Source organism: Carica papaya, chromosome 8, assembly GCF_054855325.1.
Source record: "Carica papaya isolate Zhongbai chromosome 8, ASM5485532v1, whole genome shotgun sequence".
NCBI classification, from domain to species: Eukaryota; Viridiplantae; Streptophyta; class Magnoliopsida; order Brassicales; family Caricaceae; genus Carica; species Carica papaya.
This window is the reverse complement of record NC_142316.1, coordinates 8,912,743-8,935,980: the sequence shown is the minus strand read 5'-3', so window position 1 is coordinate 8,935,980 and position 23,238 is coordinate 8,912,743. Positions and strand designations below refer to the sequence as shown.

The 23,238-nt window shown below is 35.1% G+C and overlaps 1 protein-coding gene across 4 annotated transcripts; it reads left to right on the top strand.

The window, feature by feature from the left end:
- Window positions 1-368: 368 nt before the first annotated feature.
- Window positions 369-22,813, top strand: LOC110814486 (uncharacterized). Of its 4 annotated transcripts, none has more exons than XM_088209215.1 (8): window positions 369-1,009; window positions 1,203-1,313; window positions 1,433-1,519; window positions 1,708-1,818; window positions 16,643-16,774; window positions 17,659-17,796; window positions 18,401-18,625; window positions 19,246-22,143. In XM_088209215.1, the coding sequence occupies exons 1-8, from the start codon at window positions 572-574 to the stop codon at window positions 19,462-19,464; spliced, it is 1,461 nt and encodes a 486-aa protein (XP_088065341.1). In that variant the 5' UTR covers window positions 369-571; the 3' UTR covers window positions 19,465-22,143. The 4 variants fall into 4 exon arrangements, with proteins under 4 accessions (XP_088065341.1, XP_088065340.1, XP_088065337.1 ...); XM_088209211.1 differs by lacking the exon at window positions 19,246-22,143 and adding an exon at window positions 22,152-22,813 and having other exon boundaries at window positions 372-1,009; XM_088209212.1 differs by lacking the exon at window positions 19,246-22,143 and adding an exon at window positions 22,152-22,813 and having other exon boundaries at window positions 373-1,009; window positions 18,404-18,625.
- Window positions 22,814-23,238: the final 425 nt, after the last annotated feature.

Below are 23,238 nucleotides of genomic sequence, written 5' to 3'. Positions count from 1 at the left end.
TGTTCCTTAACCATTTATATTTTTTTATACAATATAACACATATGATTGACAAAAATAATTAACTTAAACTTTTAAGTTATTAAATTTTTTGAAGAATCTAGAGTGAAATTAATAAAAACAAACAAATATTGAATTAATCTTATTGTCGGAAAGCTCAAGATAGAGAGAGAAAACTGAGAGTTTCGGAGTGAAAATTTGTGAAAAGTAACGTGATGTCTTAATTGATAATTACTTATACATGAATTTAGTTTAGGATTTATTTGCAAATGTAACCATATATTTCTACTAATTATAAAATTTACCCCAACTAATATTCTAATATAAATTTTTCAATGCAATATATTATTTCAATTTGAGATTAGTAAAAAACCATCCTTCCCTCTCCAAGGATCAAATAAAATTTTAACAGTGTTCTGACTTTGCGTGTGTAGAGTAGATACAAACAAGGATGGAGGCCAGCAACAGCCAAATCAATCCATTGCTGACCCACTTTCTTCTTTTTGTCTTTACAAGCTACCGCCATTTCTTCGCCATCTATCTTCCTCTCTCCCCTTGTTGTCCTTCCTGATAATGGCGGTTTCAGCCTTCAAATCTGCTTCGAGAAGAGGAAATACGTCCTCTGTCTCTTCCAAGGCATCGTCTGGTAAGGAAACCGGAGGCATGGCGCTGAAGAAGACCACCAAAGTCCCGGAGCCTCCTCGAAGATCTAGAAGCGTGAGCGCTTTTGCTAGAAATCAAACTCAGTCCGACGTTTCCTTTGATTTCTTGACCACCAGAGACAACCCTCTCTTTTGGGATAACCAATCCAACCAAACAGATGCCCAAACCCAAGCTCTGACACGAAACATTTCCGCTGCAGATTCTAACCGGAGAGGTAGATCTGTTTCCAGGAATCCTCTGGGTGGAAGAAGTGTTTCGGTGAGCCGGGAGGACGCCGTTCCTGCGGGACGCCGTTTCCGGTCCGTGTCTCGGCAACCTGTTTCGAGGAGCAATTTGAACAATTCCGAGGTGAGCTGTGTGAATTTCGTATAGTTTCGATTTTATGAAATGATCACTTTTTGGATTTTAGGAGTTCAGATTTTTTAAAAAGCTCTATTATTGATCGGTTTTCTTTGGTTATCACCTAGTTGATGATCTTTGATTTTCTTTTTCTCTAATCATTAATTTGGGTTTCAGTTATTGATTGATCTTAATTAAACAGGTGGAAATGGAGCAACAAAATAGGTTGTCTCCCACATGTAGTGTTACAAGCAATGGTTCCATTTTGGATCGAATCAAAAGTGGGCGGGCGGATAATTGTACTACAGCTTCGGTACTGAACAACCTGTTTTTCTTATATGAAATAATCTTTTGATAATTCTGCAAGGAGAGTGCGTGGCTATGGGGGTTGTCTTGTGAGCATGACTTTTCTATTTGTCTTGTTGTATGCAGCGTAATTTGGTAGAGGAAGATAGACATTCAATGGGTTCTTTTTCTGAAGCTGAAGAGAAGACCATCAGACCAGTTTGCGAGCAAATGGTGAGTTGTATTAATATTTTACTCTTCCACTTCTTTTTGGTGATTGTTTAGTTGGAAGCATTACGCCCATGGCTTAGTAGTGAAATATTTTTTGATGGATCCATTTCTCACATGCTAGCTCACTGGCTGGCAAAAAGGCAGATATTCGGGATGAAGCTATAATTTCAGATTATGAACTTCTTTTGCAGCATCTTCAAGTAGATAATTTGGGAGGTGATGCTTCTGCCAGTTCTATCTACAAGACAGTTTGTTCTGAAGTACGACGTGCTATCTCAGACATTCAAAACGATCTAAGAGATGTAAGTTCTTAGAGCTTTGTGGTTTTCAGAAGTTTATAGTTTCAATTTCCTTTGGAATAGATTAAAACTCATAAGTCAACTCCCATTTTGTTTTGTGCTTTTTTGTTGTTGAGAGAATGATGCTTGTGTTGTATAATTACACCCTTCTGCTTATCATATAGCTAATATTAATTAATTTCATTAAAGGATGTGAATTTTTCTGGTTCTTCCATTTCCTGTTAGGATGCTTTCTTGATATACATGGATGTTAATTTTGTACTTGATTTATATACTTCTTTTGTTTGAGGTTCTCTACGGGGTATTATTTGAGATGGGAAAACCGACGTTCGATGTGATCAATATTCATATGATAACCTAAAACCTGAAGTTTAAGTTGCAAAATTCTTGTCCCCTAAGCATAAAGTCTTAGATACAAAGAAATGCTTGTAAGAAGTGACATCAGATGACACAATGACAAAAGGACTATGTGGATGACATTAATATGTAATCGTAAAACCAACATGTTTATTTCATTGGAGCTTTTCCATGGAAACAACCCTATGATATAATCTCATATTGGCATCCCCTTAACCCATTCAATGCTCACCTTTTATCATCAATATCTCTTCTCCATAATTGTTTCATCGAACTCATTTTTTGACCTTATTAATTTACTTGTCTACTCTTAGAAATATTGCACTTTGTCACCAATCTGTCCAACTCTTTCATTTCTTTAAAATCTTTGCTTTCCCATTCCAATATTTCCAAACACCTCCTTATTACATACTTTTTCCTTAAGATTCAAGCTATAACTCCACCTAATACGTTAGAATTCAAGTATAATGGGAAAGTGATTTGATACAGGCCATGAGAACCAAAATTGGAAGGCTATCCTCCTAATATGTAAAAATCAACGATCGATCTAAATATGGAACATATGCCTCTTCTGTCCATGGACCAAGTAAATTGGGGATTGGCGAGTAGTAGATATCTAAAGTCATAGACCTGTACGAAATCATTAAATCCTCTCTCGTCGATGTGGTCACTTTATCCTCCACTCCCCAACTTCTCTTGAGGAAGCCTACAAATAGTAAAATCCCCTTCATAGACCAAAATGGATTACAAGGGCTAGAAAAATAAAACAACTCCTAGAAAAAGGATCTAAGCCTAGGTCTTGTTAGCCCATACATATTGGTAAATTACCAACAATCTTTCCCCTGTCACATTGAGTTGGACAAATAGCAAGACAACTCCTCTTACTATATCAACCTTAATCGCGATGCTAGTGTCCCATATTATTAGTACCCTCCTTGACACCCTTACTGATGGAAGAATCGCCCAACCTTTGGACCAGGGTTCTCACATGCAATGAATCGAGATTGTGTTGATCGCTTCTTTTTTCTTCTCTTGAAGTAGCACCACTTGGGGATTTTCCTCACAACAACCTCTTTAATTTGTTTATTTTTGATGTGGTCATTCTATCCTCCACTCCCCAACTTCTCTTGAGTAAGCCTACGAATAGTAAAATCCCCTTCATAGACCAAAATGGATTACAAGGGCTAGAAAAATAAAACAACTCCTATAAAAAGGATCTAAGCCTAGGTCTTGTTAGCCCATACATATTGGTAAGTTACCAACAATCTTTCCCCTATCACATTGAGTAGAACAAATAACAAGATAACTCCTACTATATCAACCCTACTCGTGATGCTAGTGTCCAAGATTATTAGTACCCTCCTTGATGCCCTTACTAATAGGAGAACTGCCCAATCCTTGGACTGGGAATCTCACCCACGATGAATCAAGATTGTATTAATTGCTTCTTTTTTCTTCTCTTGAAGTAGCACCACCTCGGGATTTTCCCTCACTATAACCTCTTTAATTTGTTTCTTTTTAAGCCAACAACCCAACCTATTGTTGTTCCAATTAAGTGCTCTCATCGACCCACCAATATTCCCTTCCCTTTCCTTTAACCACCTATAGTGACTTTATGGGCCAATTTCCTAATGTCACCACATGTTTCTTCCATCACATGTATGCCCTAGACAATACAACTATTTTGACCCCCTTCCTAGACTCCCCCACTAATCTAAGATCCAATTTCTCAAGCAGGGCACTTGGCTTCTTTGACTAGAATTTATCAAAAATGGCTTTCTTGCTTGTTTCTATCCTCTATTTATATTATAAGCTATTTTCAATTTTTATAATCTTATATTTTTTCCTTCTAACAATTTGCTTTTTGTCTCCAAAAATTTTTCTTTTTCTTGAGATAAATTTTATGTTCATTTTTGAAAGAAAAATATAATAGTTCAACACCACCAAAGGGGTACAAACTCATATATGAAGTATTTACATATCTAACAGAATATTTATTAGGTTCCTTAAATCCTCACAATAATAAAAAAGATGATCTATTAGGGTCTAGACTCATAAGTCCTTAGATCTATCTCTCTTGTTTCTTTCCTTTCAAATTGCATAAAAGACGAAATAAGCCTTGAAGCTCGCTTGTTTTTGTGCATTCCACCACAAGTCCTGATCTCCTCTCTAACTAAACCTGCCATCACCTGACTTATTCTCAGAAGACCGTAGGCTAGATTTTGCAGATGACATGCGAACAAGCATTGCATGAGAATATGGTTACATAGCTTGCCTCCCTTTTACACAAGAAACACCCATTAACTAAGATTCTTCTCCTCCTTCTCAATTTGTCTAGAGTTAAAATACATTTTCTTGCCGCTATTTAAGCAAAAAATGTGGCCCTATATGATGTATTAACCTTCCAATTTTTTCTAGAAGGGATCTCTTCCTATGTTCCCCCTCTCTTAGCCAAGTGAGAGTAGAAAGATTTTACAAAGAAGATCCCCTTACAGTTAAGGTACCAAAGTGAAACATCCTCAGCCTCATTGGGGACACACTTGATAGGGCCAAGAGAAGTGATTCATATTCGTTAATCTCCAATCATTGAGATTCCTTGAAACCTTTACTACCCTCGTTCCATTCGCCTGTTATCTTGGAAAATATTCCTTGACTATGACCTCCTTGTTGCAAGTGATGGAAAAAAATAATGGGGAATTGCTGTTCAAGGGCACCATCATCCATCCACTCATTCTGCCCAAAACTCACATTCCATCCTGATTCTACCCTTATCTAATGCATTTTGGGAACTCCCCTCTCCCCATGCAAATTCTCTTTCACATCCCAACATTATATGGTCGATTAGTTAACCTTGGAAACCATCTTGTATCCTCTGTATCAAATTTAGCTACAATTTGTTCTCCTCAAAAATTGTCATGCTCCATTATAAACCTCCATAACCACTTCCCTTAAAAGGACCTTATTAACCTCTGAAAAAAAAATTGATAGAGAAAGAAAAGTAGGAGAAAATTATTTCTCTTATTTTATGGTTATGACATATTACATATATATAGAGAAAAAACATAAAATCAGATTAATAATAAATCCTATGAAATCTGGGATTTATTCAAATCCCATAGAATTTAGAATTTATTTCAAATTTTATGGGATTTATTCCAATTTCATGAAATCTGGGATTTATTTCAAACTTTCATATCTTATAAACAAATCATAACTTTACAAAGTTATCTCTACCAACACTCCCCCTCAAATTGGTGCAAAAATGTCTATCATGCCTAACTTGCTCACTTGATCTTCAAATGATTGACTTGAAAGTCTTTGGTTACTATGTCTACAATTTGCTGTGTAGTAGGCATTAAAGGAGTACATATTATCTATTCTTCAAGTTTTTTCCTTTATAAAGTATCTATGAAGTTCAACATGCTTAGTTCAATCATGTAGGACTGGATTATGTGCAATATTGATCGCTACCTTATTGTTACAATACAACTTCATAGGCAAACTTGCTGGTTTTTCAATTTCTTCTAGAATCCGTTTCAGCCACAAGACTTCACATATACCTTGAGCCATTTATCTAAACTCTGCCTCAGCGTTGCTCTTTGCTACTACACCTTATTTTTTACTCCTCCAAATAGCCAAATTACCCACACAAAAGTACAATATCCTAAGATTGACCTTTTATCAACAACTGAGCCAGCCCAGTTAGCATATGTATATACTTAAATCTCTTTTTTTTTTTTTTCATTTTTCTTGAAGAAAAGTTCCTTTCCAGGTGTACCTTTCAAATACCTTAAAATATAATATACTGCTTCTAAATGTTCTTCATAAGGAGAATGCATAAACTAACTCACCACACTCATAGCAAAAGCAATATAAGAACGAGTATGAGATAACAATTTCCCAACGAGTCTTTGGCACCTCCCTTTATCCATAGGAACACCTTCTTTAATATCCCTGAGCTTGTTACTCTTCTAATGGTGTTTGTGCGGGTTTGCACCCACTCATTCCAGTCTCTTTTATAAAGTCCATAATTTATTTTGTTGTGACACCATTATTCCTCTCTTTGATTGAGCTACCTATATTTCAAGAAAATATCTAAGCTAACCCAAGTCTTTAATTTCAAATTCTCTGGTTAGGTTCCTCTTAAGTCTCATAATCTCATTTAAGTCATCCCCAGTTAAAATTATATCATCCACATAGACTATTAAGATAGCAACTTTGCCTTCTATGGATTTTCGTGTGAAGAGGGTGTGATCAGATTGTCTTTGTGTGTAATCTTGACCTTTAAAAGACCTTGTAAACATATCAAACCAAGCTCTAGGTGATTGTTTGAGGTCATAAAGAGTTTTCTTCAAGCCATTCAAGATTTGTAGTCGCAGATAAAAGTACTCTCACGGTGTTTAACTTTGCTACTAGAGAGAAAGTCTCTTAGTAGTCTTGACTTAAGACTTCAAATGTTTGGGTAAAACCTTTTGCCACGAGACGAGTTTTGTACCTCTCCAAAGATCCATCCGAGTTGTACTTAAATGTTAACAACCACTTACAACCAACAACTTTATTTCCCTTTGGGAGATCTACCTTGTTCCGAGTAGCATTCTTCTCAAGAGTTTTCATCTCCTCAAGTATTGCTGCCTTCCATTCAAGAATATCTAGAACACCCTGAACATTGTTAGGAAGGGGTACATTGGACATGAGTGAGATAAAGCCAAAATAGGAAGGAGAAACATTTTTATAGAATACATAGTTTGATAAAGAATACTTTGTGCAAGTCCTATTACCTTTTCTAAGAGCAATAGGGAGATCAAGTTGACTAGGAGAATAGAATTCTGGATTACTTGAAGAATTGCTATGATGGGTAGCTGAGTTATCATGAATTTCATGATTTGACCCTAGGTTAGAAGGTCGATAGTGCTAAAGAATGGTGTTTTTTTTTTCCTCTTGGCTTGATGTTCCTTTGAGTAGACAAGATCTTTAAATTTGTTTTCACATTTATCTCTGCTGTTCCAGAATTCTGATTTTGAGATGGTAGTGTCTCTTGGCTATTATTGGATTCCATAATTTCACTATTTAACTCATTTATCTGGACATCATTTCCTTTAAAATTTTGTTGTTCACTATTTCTATCAGAGTTATGTTCATGTCCATTAGAATCTTGTTCATGTAGTTTGGTTTCATAAACAAAATCAAAGATTGAATTTTTTAAAAAAACATCCTCCTTTCTAAAAACATCATTTTCACTAAAGTTTTCCTCTTGAAGATGATGAATTTTATAATAAGATTGTCCCTAAAAAAAGTGACATTCAGAGACACAAAATTTTTTCAAAATGGGATCAAAACATTTGTATCCTTTTTGATTTGTATGATAACTTACAAAAACACATTTACATGCCTTTGGATCTGGTTTGGATAGTTTTGGATAATGATTATGAACAAAAACAACACTTCCAAAGATTTTCAAGGGAACATCCAATTGCAACCAAATGGTAGAGAAATATTTTGAGAAAACTTGACGTGGAGTTTGAAAATTTAAGATTCTTGTATGTTAAAACAACCTCACCCCCGTAAAAATTTTGGTATCTAAGTTTGAGAACTTATAGCTCTTGCTACTTCAAGGAGGATCCTATTTTTCTGTTTAGCCAACCTATTTTGTTGGGGTGTATTGTTGTAGGAACTTTGATGTATCACCCATTTTTCAACAAAATTTTTTCCCAATATAGTGGTAAAAAATTCTTTTCTATTATCACTTCTGAAAATTTTAATCTGAGTTTCAAATTGTGTTTGAACAATATTATAAAATCTTTTGAATGCAAAATTTTTCTTTTAACAAAAATACCTAAGCAACCTTAGTGTGATTATTAATAAATGTGACAAACCAGCGTTGACCAGTAGAAGTTACTATTCTAAAAGAACTCCAAATATCACTGTGAATCATTGTGAAAGGTGTAGACTTTTTATATAGTTGTGCTTGAAAAACAGTACGATAATATTTTGCTAATTCACACGATTCACGTTGAAAATCAGAAATCCTTTTATTCATGAACAACTTTGGTAATAAATGTTTTAAGTATTGAAAATTTGGATGTCTTAACATATAATGGCATAACATATTCTTATTGTCACAGACATAGAGATAGAATTGAAACTTGACTCCTTGTCTTGTCTTTCAAAAAATGATATGCTGTTGAGAACATAGGGACCACCATCCTATCTAACACGCCCAATCATCCTCTCCGAGGTTAAATCTTGAAATTCACAATGAGAAAACCAAAAATTAATTTGACAATTATGATCAAGAGTTAATTAACGGACAACAAATTATATGATAATTTTGTAATATGAAGAACATTTTTTAAAATTAACGAAGAAGAGATAAAAACTGGCCCTTTTTTAGCAAGTAAGGGAAATGAACCATCTATAATTTTTACCTTTGGTGAGTATGAAAAGAAAAAATGTGAATAACCTGTCATATGGTCTGTGACTTCCAAATCCAATATTCAGAAGCTGTTAGAATCTGAACAAATAAATGTTGCAGAAAAAAAATTACCTGACTGTACTAAAAACAAGAAGGATTAGAATGAGATTGGAACATTTTGTAAATATTCTCTATCTGTTCATTTGTGAATGGTAACGATTTTGGAAAAATTCTTGCTCCAAATAAGAGCTGTCAGCTTGGAGAGCACGATTGTCTTCCTGTCCTGACTTTGTGTTGCTGCCTGGTTTCTTTTTTAAATTTGTTGGTTTTCCATGCAATTTCCAGTAAGTTTCTCGAGTATGCCAAAGTCTCTTGCAATGGTCACACCATGACCACTGTTTTTTCCCATGCTTTTCAGCATTCGAATATGTACCACGAGCTACAAGTGCTGATCCTTTATCAATTTTTTTAGACTCATTGCTGCTTATCAATATCACCTTTCGCTGAGCTTCCTCTCGTCGTATCTCTGCAAACACTTCCCTTATTGTTGGTAAGGGTTTTCCAAGCATGCAACCTCTTATCTCATCCAATTCTTTATTTAAGTCAGTTAGGAAAACAAATACACGACTTCTTTCAATTTTCTTCCTACGTCGAATACTATCATTGAGACTTTCCCAAAATTCATCTTCAAATATATCCACTTCTTGGCATATTCTCATTATATCACTATAATAGGTTGTCATCTTACGATCACTTTGCTGCATTTTCTACATTCGAGTATTCAACTCAAAAAGTTGGAAATGATCATCTAGATCCGAATAAGTCACGCAAATTGCATCCCACTGTTGGCAGAAACATAAAAGGCTTTCCGATCTCTGTTTCCATGGAATTGATTAATCATGCTGTCACTATTGAATTTTCGGAGCACCATTATCGGTATTTGGGATCACTTGAATCAGGTGTGATGACCACACGATTTAAATAATTTAATTTTCTTTTATGTTAATTGCTAGCCGCACTGATTGAGACCACTCAAAATGGTTCTCTCTATTCAATTTATGAATGGTAATCTGAAATGAATTTTTAGCAAGGGAAACAACTAAAGGTGTGAAGGAGATAATCGACGGTGACTGAGAACCAGTCCCTGTCGAAATAGTACCACTTGTTTCTTTTGGAGGTGGTGTTCCAGAGCCAACCATGGCTGATTGTAATTTATGATCGAGTTCTAGAGCTCTGATACAATGAAAAAAAATTGATAGAGAAAGAAAAGTATGAGAAAACTGTTCCTCTTATTTTCTAGTTATGAAAGATTACATATATATAGAAAAAATCAGACCAACAATAAATTGCATGAAATCTAGGATTCATTTAAACTTTCATATCTCGAAAACAAATCCTAATTTTTCAAAGTTATTTCTACCAACAACCTCAATTAATGATCTCAATCCCAAACCACCATATTGAAACAACTACTTCACTCATTCTGAAGCCACAAGATTGTACTTCCTTTTCGCATGTATTACCCCCCAGGAACCTATGTTGAATGGACTCTAGCTTTTTGGCAAGACTAACTAGCATTCTTCAGAAGGGATTTATAGTAATTAGGGATATTGACCAAAATGCTTTGATAAGTGGCAATCTTCCAGTCTTAGATAGGAAATTCTTCTTCCAACTTGCCAATCAAGATTCAAACATCACAATTGTAGGATTCCTAATTGGAGATTCTTTTACTTGCCCACAAATGGCAGCCCCAAGTATTTAATTGAAAGTGCAACATTTTCTACATCCCAAGATTAACCCAATTGAGGTTATCCTTTTTATCGGCTAATTACACTAACTTTGATTTTGTTAGGTTATTATTGAAGTCGGAGACTGCTTAGGAGACTTGGTAACACACATTTAATGTTGCAGAGAGCCCTATTATCTGGTTCACAAAATAAAATTTGTCATTTGTAAAGAACAAGTGAGTCACCTCTCCCCTTCCACCCACCTTTAAACCGTTGACAAGCTTTGGTCCCTGGCCTTCTTTATCATTTTGTTTAACGACTCCATGATGGTGATGAAAAGAAGAGGGGATAGGTGGGTTACCTTGCCTTCAACCACTGTAGGCCTTGAAAAAAGAAGGTGCTCCCTCATTTACCATCACAGTGAAGGATAAATAAGATATCTATTTCAAAAAAAAAAAAAACGAAGGATGGATAAGATATGCAAGTCTTTATCCACTGACACTCCAAAAGTGATTATATTAAGCAAAATCTCTAGTTCGCATTTCCATATGCTTTCTCCATATCAAGCTTACGTAACATCTCATCTAACTCTCTTGGTCAATAGATCATTGACCATCTCATTAGCAAGTAAGGCAACATCCATAATTTGTCTTCCTTCACACTTAACCGCCATCATTCCCACTGCCTTAAAGTCCTTGATATTTGTCACCTTCTCAATCTTGGGGATAAACACTAGGAAAGTGGAATTCAAGCTCTCCATAAAAGACCCTGAATCATGAAGTTCTTTGAAGAACACAATTAAATAATCTTCTAATGAAGAAAGACTGAATTTTATGATAGTTTTCTTCTACATTATTCTGCAATTTATAAGGCTGAATACCCAATTGGTATCCCTCAAAATCTGGAAAATATATTCTAAAGAATAAAGGAAACTTTCCCATCTTCATGATTCTTGCATATATTTCTCTACCTAGTTGTTTTTCCTATCTCTTCTCACATTAGATCGTATTTTTTCTCTTTATTTTCCTCCTAAATTTTCTCTTAATATTTCTATATTTCCCATCAAGGTAGGTATAGATGTTAGTCATGCAAAGCTTAGAATTCAAGTCTTCAAAGTTCTTTGTCGGTAGAGCTTTAATGCGTATGTTGGCTGCTTGTTGGTTGAAAGAAACATGTACCACTCAAATTGTTCATTATGTAGTAATCCGATTTTTGTACAAGTCTGATTTCTATATTCATTGATATTTTTATAGAAGTACCTTTATAAAACAGAATCATAGTCGACTTTCATAAGTAAAAGTTCTTTTCTTTTTATGAGATTGATTTGTATTTAGTTTTCTATTAAAACTCTTTTTAATCTTTTCTTGTATATATCCAATTGTTGTAAATCAAGTATCATAAATAAAAATTCATTAAATAGAAAATTTAATTATAAATTCATGTATCATAATAGTATCTCCGAACTCTAAAAAAAACTTTTTTCTCTCTCTTGCCAGTGATCAAATATGAAATGATCATGACAAGAATCAACGACCCCTCTGAACTCACATCTCGATCTGATGGACTTACTTCCATCAAACATCTCGAATCGAAAGTGACACAAATTTCAATCACTAGCTACAAGTTAAACGAAAACAACTATATTCAATGGTTTCAATTGATCAAGATATTTATTTGCGGAAGAGGAAGAGAAGAATACCTCTTCGAAGAAGTTACCCAAACGACTGCCCAAGACCTAAAGTTTCAAACTTGGAAAGTGAGAATAATTTGGTCATGACGTGGCTGATTAACTCATGAAGAATGATATCAATGAGAATATTTTGTTGTACGGATCATACTCGAGTAAAGAAAACACATTAGAAATTTTACTGTTGAATTTAGCCTCCATGACCTCCAACAAGGATATTGCATCCGTCCATCATATTTACATAATCAACAGCTGCTTGCACATCATTTGCAGGTTCAACTTCCAACTGTTAAGTTTGACTACCTAAACCATATAGGTTGAAGAGGCTAACTCTAAGGATAATGTAAATACACACAAGTTAAACATATAACAGGTATGTACTACCAATTCAATAACTTATGTTTTTCCTAAAATAGGTTCGGGCAACTGAATGATCTTCTTCCTCCAGTTACCTAGTCTTAAGCTATAATAGGTACTTAAATTTAAAGTGATAGCATATTTTACAGTTATTTCTTGAAACAAGTAGTTATTAAAGCATAGGATTGCATAATTGGGGGAAAAAGACCATTAAGTGGTCCAAACTATTTTAGGAAAAATGTAAGCTGTTGAACGGGGAGTACATATCTGTTATATGTTTAACTTGTGCGGATTTACAGTATATTTAGAGTTGGATTGTTTTATATAGCTTCTCTTCAATCTATATGGTTTAAGTAGTCAAATTTCATTGCTAGAGGTTGACCCCGTAAATGATGTTCAAGTAGTTGTTGATTATGTAAATATTACGGATGGATCCAAGTGGGTGGATTTGTTTGTGCATGAGATTAAAAATGCAACAGATATTGATGATGCCAAGGGATGAGATGTGATGATGTTTCTAGTTAAGGCACACCAATGAACACTTCGACCTACCCGTTGAAATATGAGGGATGGTTTTAGCAATCTCTGTCTTTTGATACTTCGGGATTATCTTCTATAGTGTCGTGGAGGTTCTCCCCAGTACTTTGAACAAAGTCACTACCATTCTTCATCAAATGCTCTTCTGAGGGTCATCAAGTATGTTGATTCTCCTCTAATATTCTCCTTTTTCTCTTTAAAAGCTTAGAACTTTCCTCCCTCATTGTCTCCCGTAGCTACCTACAGGATATGCTCCTGCCCCACCATACTCCGCACCCAAAATCCCTTCCCTTTCTTCCAACAAATCTCCTTTAATGCCTCAAAATAGCCGCTCCACCTCCTCACCCCATAAATTGATTGTTGAACAAAACCCTCTTCCATTCTCACTCACCTGCAAACCTTCACCTTTCCGTCCTAGAATGACAATGTCAAATGATTTTCTTTCAATCACCCTGAACCTCCTGGTAGGAGAAGGCATCATGGTCTTCTTGAAATCACTCCGCTTGTTGAAGGCAAAATTGAGTGATGCTCAAGCTTTTTCTCTCTAGGATTTTGTGATTTGTCTTAATAAATAATGAGAAAATATAAATAAATTATTATTATTTTTATTTCATTTTAACGGGAATTGCTCTACATAAGGCTTGAACCCGGATCATCTCTATGGAGGTGACTGACACTAACCATCCAACCAAACATAGATAGTTTGGTTGAGAAAAGTCCACTTGGTATGCACACAATCGAGGGAAGAAAAGGAGGAAAAATAGCTCTATATGGGAACCTTTCGTTATTTGCTTATTGTCATGCACGTTACTATGTGCATGGATAATCAAATGATACCTCTATCAACTCTTCAGAGGCAATGTAATTATTTATACCATTATTTATGAAGTACTCTAGGGGTTTGGGGACTAAGTTCACTCTAGGGTTTTGGACACTAAGTTCTTGCAGTATGAAGTGGCTTTGGAGACTTGGAGTGAGTTGTTTGCCCTTTTTGTATATAGAATTGGGTTTGCCCACCTAAATCTTTTTTCTCTCCTGTTTGAGGGGTTCGGTAGAGAATAAAGAGTATAAAGTGCTCCAATAGAGTTTTATATGTATATTAGGGAAATCAAAATGGAAGTAAGTCCTTATGATTCAACCAAGGGCCATCTAATTTATCGACTCCACAATAAGGAATCAAATGATTAGATGGTTTTTTTAACATTTTTTTCATGCAGATACAGTTCAAGGTTCAAAAACTTCAAGAAACTTATTTTTGGCAATAAGGAAATTCAGAATTAAGTTAAGAAATACCAACTATGGAAATCAGAGCTTCTGTTCATAAAATTTGTGAAAAGTGTCGACTACCTTGTGGGGGGGTACAAATTATAGTAATTTGTTCCACCTCGAGACATAAACAAATGAGAAGGATAATTTTTCTAAAACTAAAGGGACTTCCATAAAAGAACCAATGAACAAATAAAAAAGAATCTGTTTTGACATGAAATGGATATATCCATATATCTCTGACATATCTTTATGAAATGATAAAATATGGCAAAGCCTATACCAAGAGTTGGTTCGCGTAAGAATGTACACAATGGTTCTCGTAAAAATGCACGTAGAATACCAAAGGAAGTTATTCATGTTCAAGCAAGTTTCAACAATACCATTGTAATTGTTATAATTGTACGAGGTCAGGTGATTTCTTGGTCCTTCGTCGGTACTTGTGGATTCCGAGGTACAAGAAGAGGGACGCATTTTGCTGGTCAAACCACAACGGGAAATGCTATTCGAGCAGTAGTGGATCAAGGTATGCAACAAGCCGAAATTATGATAAAAGGCCCTGGGCTCGGAAGAGATGTGACATTACGAGCTATTCATAGAAGTGGTATACTATTAAGTTTTGTACGGGATATAACCCCTATACCACATAATGGTTGTAGATATTCTAAAAAAGACGTGTGTAGAAATAGAAATAAAGACTTAAAAGATTTCAAGAGAAATAAATGATTCAATGATCTGATCAAATAGTACTATTATGGTTTGAGAGAAAGTAAAAGAATATACTCGGACATTACAGTGGAAGTGTGTTTAAATCAAGAATAGACAGTAAATGTCTTTATTATGTACGTTTTATTCTGTCTTCAATTATGAAAGGTCAAGCCGACACAATAGGAATTGCGATGCGAAGAGCTCTACTTGGAGAAATATAAGGAACATGTATTACGCGTGCAAAATATGAGAAAATACCACATGAATATTCTATCATAGTAGACTACTGCAAAGGCTACATAATTAGAAATGGAGAGCAAATTGAAGAAATGACCTTAAATTTTTGTGTACTGATTCCTAATCGAATTGTTTGGGATTCAGAAGTCAAAGAAATCATTTTATCTATTAATAGTAGACAAATTGGCGTACGACCAAATCACACACCTATCACCACCACTGTAGGTATTTTGAGAGTACGTCATAATGACTAATGGTTAACGGTAGCTCTAATGGGTGGTTTTGCTACAATAGGTAATAATGAAATCACTATTTTAGTAAATGATGCCGAGAAGAGCAGTGATATAGATCCACAAAAAGCTTAGCAAACTCTTGAAATAATAGAAGCTAACCTGAGGAAAGCTGAAGGCAAGAGAGAGACAATTGATTCAAATCTAGCTCTCAGACGAGTTCGGACATGAGTCGAGGCTATAAATGCGATTTCATAACTAGGTGCCAAATAATAAAAAAATCTGTTGGTTCGAATGTATATACAAAGAATTTCTTTCTATAAACTTCTTATTATTAGATAATGTCCATAAATTTCATAATAGATATCCGAAGATTCATAATGAACTTTGATGGGAGCTTCTCTTGAAGCAATAATGTGTTGATGTAATTGCCAATGAAGCTGCAAAGGACTATCTAAATTGATTTTTTTCTGCTGATAAGCTCCAATTGCATCATAGGAATTATCAAAAAAAGGCTCTTTCGTATATGTATAGTTATTATCGTCAATTTTTTCATTTGGATAGTTATTTCAATTATATGGATTATACTTATTTGCACAAATATCTCAACAAGTTCCGCTCGTTAATATATAAAGTCTTATAAGCATATCTTGTGTTGGTGCATAAATGGGATCCCCAATAGCTGGAGAGAAGAGATTCATATGAGAAAACATAAGTAAACGAGCCACTGCCTGAGCCTCTAAAGATAAAGGCACATGAACAGCCATTTGATCCCCATTAAAGTCTGCACAATCCCTTACCAACTAATAGATGTAAACAAATAGCACATCCTTCCACTAAAATGGGTTGGAATACCTGGCTCTGTGAAGAGGTACTTGTTGCTGGCTGCTGGGTTTCGTGGCTGGAATCAAATCTTTTAATGAGTGTGTTAATCTTCCACATGTTATTTCGGATAGATGACTTATTTGGCCCTCATGTGGGCTAAGGCACTTGTTCTTTTGGGGTTTGCCTTTGCCTATTATCCGAAGGAGTTGGGAGGCTTTGTTGGTTTTTCTTATGATTAAAAAAGTACTGTTATGACCGGGGGTAAAAGTTGCATCTTTTTTGCTTTTCTTTTCTTTCTTCTTTTTGTTTCTTTTTTGTGAGGATACCTTATTATTTTTCGTATTCTCTTTCCATCTTAATAATATATTTTTCTTTTTCTATCAGAAATACATTTATTCTCTGTTTTTCTCATTAGAGCCTCTTGTCTGTAACTTGTAGTGTACTGGTGCTTTACGTGACTTGGGCTTTCTTCATTTTATTTTAGGCTACCCAAAGGAGTAATGGCACAGTATTGGCAACCACAAATATTACTGATATACCTCCTGACTTGGTAAGCCCAAGTGCAGTTGAATTGGTACTTGACATCCGAAGTGAATATGCAAAAAAGCTCGAGCAGGTAACTTCAATGCTTTGGTTAAGTAAGGAATATGATGATACTGATTACATTTTTTGAAAATGGGGGAACGTAAGGACACCAGCCAAAGGGATTGAAACTGTCCCTTTATGACATATAAGAAAATCCAACATTCTGTTTCCTAAAAATAATCAGGAGAAGCAAATTTCGCCAGCACACTAATCAATGGTTTGATTCAGTCATTGCTGCGAAACAAAGAGAAATCAGTTGAGAAAAATAATCATGTTTCTATCCTCCAAGGCACCTACATGAAAATTATGATCTGATGCTTCTTTTTGGCTTCTTAGTTTTACCTATTTGTGTAATGGGTCTCAGAAGTCATGAGAAATATTTTAACTATGTGGAAGATCTGCTTTCATATGTTTGTATCAAAAGTAGATTAGGCAAATTTATCCTTCTGGTATAGAAATAACCGTTTTGGTCTTGTCAATGGATGATTGAAATTCTCCATTGAATTTTCTCAAAAAAAAAAAAAAGAAAGAAATTGTCCATTTGGTGATGACTTTTGGACCTGTATTCCATCAGCCTGTTAATATGAACATTAACGCAAGATTTAATGTAATTGGAATCTGATGGAACAAACTGTACCATGTTTCACATTTAGGATATCTGTTGAATAATAACTGTATTTTTAAAGTATATGAACCAAATATTTAGTAGGTGTATTCATGTTTGCTTCTGTACATGTGCAGTGTCTAAAGTTTCTACTTATTTTATATAATAGATTACTGGATTTTGTACCTTGTAGACATTAAGATCAAGAAACTCCTAACTTTTGCTCATGTTTAGCCAACCATTCATATACTTCCCTTTCATTCCTCTCATTTGTATTAGACCTCTCAAACTCGATATTTTATAATTTGCAGTCCCAAGAACGGGCCAGAAAGCTTCGAGCAGAGCTTGCTGTTGAGGAACGCCGTGAGCTAGAGCTTAGTAGAATCCTCAAGGAAGTTCTTCCTCATCCAAAGATCTCTAATTTGCAGAAGCCTCGACCACAACGAAAAGTAGGCATTTTTTCACCCAATTCTCTTGTGCTCTTACAGTTCTAAGCATGTGAATCATGATTAGTTGTGGGTTCTATTTCTAAGTGGTCTAAATGGTCCAAGTACAAATTCATATTTCGATATTTGTATGTAATTCAGTTCTTTGACTCGTTATTCATTTGTTTGTGTAGGTTCTTAACTGTATAACCAAGGACACATGTTCTCTCTCTCAAAAAAAAAAAAAAAAAAGAAAAACAAAAAGAAAAGAAAAGAAAAGAAAACCCATGGTGGTTCACTTTTTGACATTTATTAAGATTCTTTCAATTTTTTTACCATTGGGTATCATTTTTTATTGTGATCTTCAAAGGACTCTCACAAGTCTCCAAATACTTTATATTTACAAAATGCTTTTTAAAATGATCAACTTATAGGAGCTCTCTAATCCTAAACCTTGAAGGACTTACTTCACTGAAATTGAAATTATAACTTCTATAGAATCAATTTAAACTTCTCTACTTGACCAGTGACGGTAGACATATTTCATCCTTTGCTTTGTAAGTAGATGCTTTTATTTTGTTTGTTTGTTTATTCTCTTATTAAATTGACTTTTACTAAAATGTGATAGCAGTCTAGCATTGAAAGAAGAAAGGTGTCCAAGAAACTAAACGAAGAAGCCATGGCTTATTTTGATGAATGTGTATCACTATCAACTTTTGATAGTTCTGACTTCTCATCCCAAGAAGACCCATCACAGAATTTTGTTCAAGTTGGTGATAATATGCCTTTACCTCATTCCAGTTCAAGCATCTCAACAGCCGGTTGTTCAGGTCCTTGTCTTCATGATAATCAGGTACACATCTAATATGATGTTTATCAATCTTCTTTTTGCTTTCCCCCCCTTGTTTTCCTCAAACTTTATGATGGGAAAGGGTCTGTAACAGTCCACTGAATGATATAAAACAATATCATGTAAAGTTGGATGATGTTTGTGGAATAAGGGCATGAATTTTGATAAGTTTTTCATAAACTTATTCTTTTTTCTGGAATTGAAAGTATGAGGTGCATATTCAGGCTACTACTAGGCCCAAAAGTACGTGATTTACAAGCAGATTTTTTTCCTAACAATTAAACCTTCATGCATATTTCTAGGCACTTCTAATCTTAAATCTCAGAGGACTTTGAATATTGTATAGGAAATTGTAGAAATTCTTTTTTTTTTTGAAATAAATAGGAAATTGTAAAAAATGAGAATACAAACAACATTTTGCTCATAAAACCCTAACTTTCTATCCTTAATTCGGTAAGATAAAGATAGACTTTGGAGGATTATCAGATAGCTGAGAATCCCTATTATATAGGAGTTAACCAAATGTAAGATTACATGGAATCCCACATCATTATCACTTTCCTAATCTAGAATCCATTCATAAAATTATCTTTGACAAGAATACTACCATTGTTCCCTTGCAGGCACTGCCATCCTTGTCGCTTCCCCTACTGCCATCATCACTTCCACCTTTGCTATTGCCACTGTTGTTGCCACCACTAATGCCACCATTGTTGCCAGCACTGTCACATTGTTATCACTACTATTATGCTTCTTGTCATCAATGCATTCATTGTTGTTACTACACCATTATCATTTTACCACCATTGTCATCCTTCCAGCACCCCACTCTTGTTGCTTAGATTACCCAGCACTGCTGGATAGTAGACGTAACTGTTTGTTATCTCACCACCACTACTATTTACGAATTTGGTTCAGGAAGTGCTCCCATTCCTAGTCTCTAACCATTTTCCTACCGTTATGGGGTTTGATCATTTAGGTTGGGGCCTTACTCCATTAAGTTTGTGAATATGTGGTTTATTAATCTGAATTTCTTGCAGAACATTAGGACCTGACAGAGGGATTGCAATCCAGTGGGATAGGAGGGGTTTAGAATTATGAAGAAATTATGAAGAAATTGCAATGCATTAAAGGAAACTTGAGGAAAGTTGAAGAGTTGGAATATGAATATCTTTGGGCATATTAAAGTTAAGAAGAACACTATTCTTGAGGAGAGTTAGATTCTTGACAGATTGGTATTGTAGAATGATACTATTGATAACCCGATTGCTAAGCTTTCCTCCTTTAAAAATGAAGTTGAGGAGTTGATTATTAAAGAAGAGATCAAACTGAGGCCAACAAATAAGATGAATATGGATTGAGAAGGAGATGCTAATTCCAAAAATTTTCACGGTCATCAGTGGAAAGAGGAGGAAAGTTTCAATAAGGAGATTGGGTAGAGGCGTGTAATTTAGAAACATCAGAATTTGATTTTATCGTCCATTATGAATTTCTATAAGAAGCTCTATGAGGATGGGAGCAATCATCCTTTTATTGAGGGCCTTGATTAGAGCTGCCAAACTAGTGCAGAGAGAGCAAGATTGTTAGAGAGACCTTTCAAGCAAGCTCAAGTAAAGACAGAGGTGGGGGACCTTGATATTGATAAGGCTCCTGGCTTTGATGGATTCACTATTGCCTTTGTAACAGTTTTTTTTGAAATACAACTTCTTTGGACATGGTTGTAAGTTCATTAAGGAATATCTACTTAAGGTTTTTGAGGAAGTCTACGAGTTGTAAGGTAGGCATTAGTATGAATTCAACTTTCATCATTTTAATCCCCAAGGACTGTCTACTAAGTTTTCATATTTCCATCTATTAATTCGATTGGTAGCACAGATAAGATTATTTCTAAAGTTCCCTTTTCCAAAGGTTGAGAAGAATGTTGGTTGGACCAATCTGGTAAATTGGGTTTTCCTTGACAAAATTTTGGATCATAAAGGTTTTGGTGTTAGATGGAAATGTTGGATCTTGGGTTGTCTACCTCTTGTCTCTTTTGAATTTCTACGAGTGGTGAGGCTAGCGGAGAGTGGTTTAGGGGTCAGCATGGGTTAGGGCAAGGTGATTCGTTATCACCTTTTCTCTTCACTGTAGCTGTTGATGTTTTGAGCTGTATGCTTTTGAAATGTTACGGGAGAGGGTTCTAGAGGGTCTCAAGTGTGGTAAGAGTGGCATCGCAGGCTGAGGAATCCACCTTCAGGTTTGAAGATGATAAGATCCTCTTTCTGTCCACTGACCAACTTAATTTTATAATGTGTTTTTATGTGGAATATTTTTGAAATTTGTTTTATTGTGTGCTTAGTTTGTTGAATGTTTTTGAGGTAATATCAGGTTTGTGTCTTAACCTTAGGAAGAGTAAGATCGAGGGCATTAATGTCGGGGGCTCAAGATGTGCATGACCTTGCTATCTCTATAGGGTTTGATGTTTAGACTAGATGGTTGCTACTGTGGTGTCCCTTGGTGGGGAAATTTGTTATTTGCCTTTTGATAACCTATGGTTTCTAAGATTTCCAAACTCCTAGAAAGAAAACTTGTCATTTGCCTTTTGAAAAGCCAAGGTTTCTAAGATTTCTAAATTCCTAGAAAAAATTGGAAGGGTGCTCTTTTCTAGCTTGGGGGTGGGTCACTCCAATTTAATCATGTTTTTCTAGCATCCCCTTGTATTTTCTCTTTCCAAAATCCCCAGAGGTGTGGCTGACAATATTAAAGTGGCTTATGAAAGCTTTGATTTGGTTGGGTTTGAGTGAATCAAAAGTTATCATTTAGTCAACTCGGATAGATATTGGAGTCTAAGAGGAAGGTTGTCTTGGTATTGGAATTTTTATTATAAAAATTTGTCTCTTTTAACTTACCAAGATTGTCTTTAGAACCTTATTCTTAGTAGGAAATGGTTGTAGAGGGCAACTATGGTCTTCATCAGAATGGATGAGATTTTGGAGTATTTATTTCAAGCACTTACAAAAGGCCATGGAGGGCAATGGTCTCTGTTTTCCTTCTTACCTTTCATTCAGTTGATGGTTCACTGATGGTTCTTCCTTGTTTTTAACCTTCTTCCTGGGATGATCCTTGGATTCATAATGTTTCTTTTGCTTCTCAATTTCTGAGATTATAGATTATCTAGATCATCTAGAATTTCCTTTTTCTCCCATATTCTTTATTATGATTTACTATTATTTGAGATAATGGTTCCATCTCTTGGAAATTTTCTTTTTTTAGAAACCTTAACGACCATGGAGCAAGAGATATGACTAGTCTTTCCTACACTCCAGATTTTGTGGTGTTTCATAATTTCCCTGACTGTAGAATCTGGTTTTTGAATACTTATAAATTGTATTTCAATTTCTTGATTCACGCCATTTTGGTTGTCACAAGCAGAGGAATTATCCTGGAACTTTCACTTTTCCGGAAGCTTTAACGATAGGGAGAAGCTACTCTTTTTATTCTTCCACCATGAACTTACACTAAATTTTACCTTTCCTTGTTCATCATTCAGGATAGTCGGGTTACATACAACAGTAATGCCTTGGAATTTGATGCTAGCAGCAGTACTAAGAGGCCAACGCAAGCTGCAGCCATTCTGGACTGCAAAAATGTAGAGCATGGTGGGAAATATCGGTTCTCCTTCTCTCGGAAATCAACTGAAGCCCTTGAGGTTCAGGAAGACATTAGAAAATATGTCAGAAGTTTTGGAAAAGAAAGAGAGCAACTTGATGATAATGCACCGATTGGAAGATCAAAACCCATTGATTTGGAGAAGTATGACGAGCAGAGTAAAGTACAGAGCTTGTTGTTTGACTGTGTGGCTTTTAAGAACAGATTAGAGTCGGGCAGCCTGCTACTTTGTGGTGGAAGAATTGCGAATACATCTTCTCTCTTTGCCTCTATGATCTAAGGTTCTTTTGGCTAGCTTTTCATGTGTGAATTATGTATATCATTAGATTGTCAAAAAGAAACTGTGAACTAATAGAGGTTCTGCTTTTCTCATTATTTCTCCGTCTTCAAGCAAAATGAATTGGTCTTCATTCTTGAAAATCAAAATCATGTTTCTTGTGAAGAAATTTTTGTGTTAATGGTTCTGCAGATGGGCTATTGTAATAAATGATACTTGTAGTTTTTCTGTTTGAAATTAATGCTATTTGTGATTTAGTTTTTACATATTGATCTTAGTTAGTTTGAGCAGCTTGTAAATTTTGAGCTATGCGGTTAATCTAATCCAAAAACATGATGATTTAACCTCAAGAAAGGATGCTAATGAAAACATAAAAAAAATAAACTACTGCCTGGCCTCTCAATCTCATGCTATAGTGAGAAATCAAATCAATTATGTTTTTACTGGTTTACGTGTTTTGATTTTGATTTTTCATTTGCCTTTTCTTTAAATCCAAATTATAGTACTCTGCATTTCTAGCTGTTGTTTATATATAATTGGCTTTTGGTTTTGAATATACAACTGTTTTCTAAATGATTTCGGATTTGGGTGTTTAAGCTGACTGTTAATTTGGTATGTTTCTTTTCATCGTTTTTTATGCACAATTCAGAGTTTGAATTCATAGTCTCAAAGAAAGAGATGAAAGTACTAA

Coding starts and splice junctions, on each gene's coding strand:
- LOC110814486 (XM_088209211.1), top strand. CDS start 572: ATGGCGGTTTCAGCCTTCAAATCTGCTTCGAGAAGAGGAAATACGTCC. Junction 1,010..1,202: donor GCAATTTGAACAATTCCGAG/GTGAGCTGTGTG, acceptor TTAATTAAACAG/GTGGAAATGGAGCAACAAAA. Junction 17,797..18,400: donor AGCCTCGACCACAACGAAAA/GTAGGCATTTTT, acceptor AAAATGTGATAG/CAGTCTAGCATTGAAAGAAG.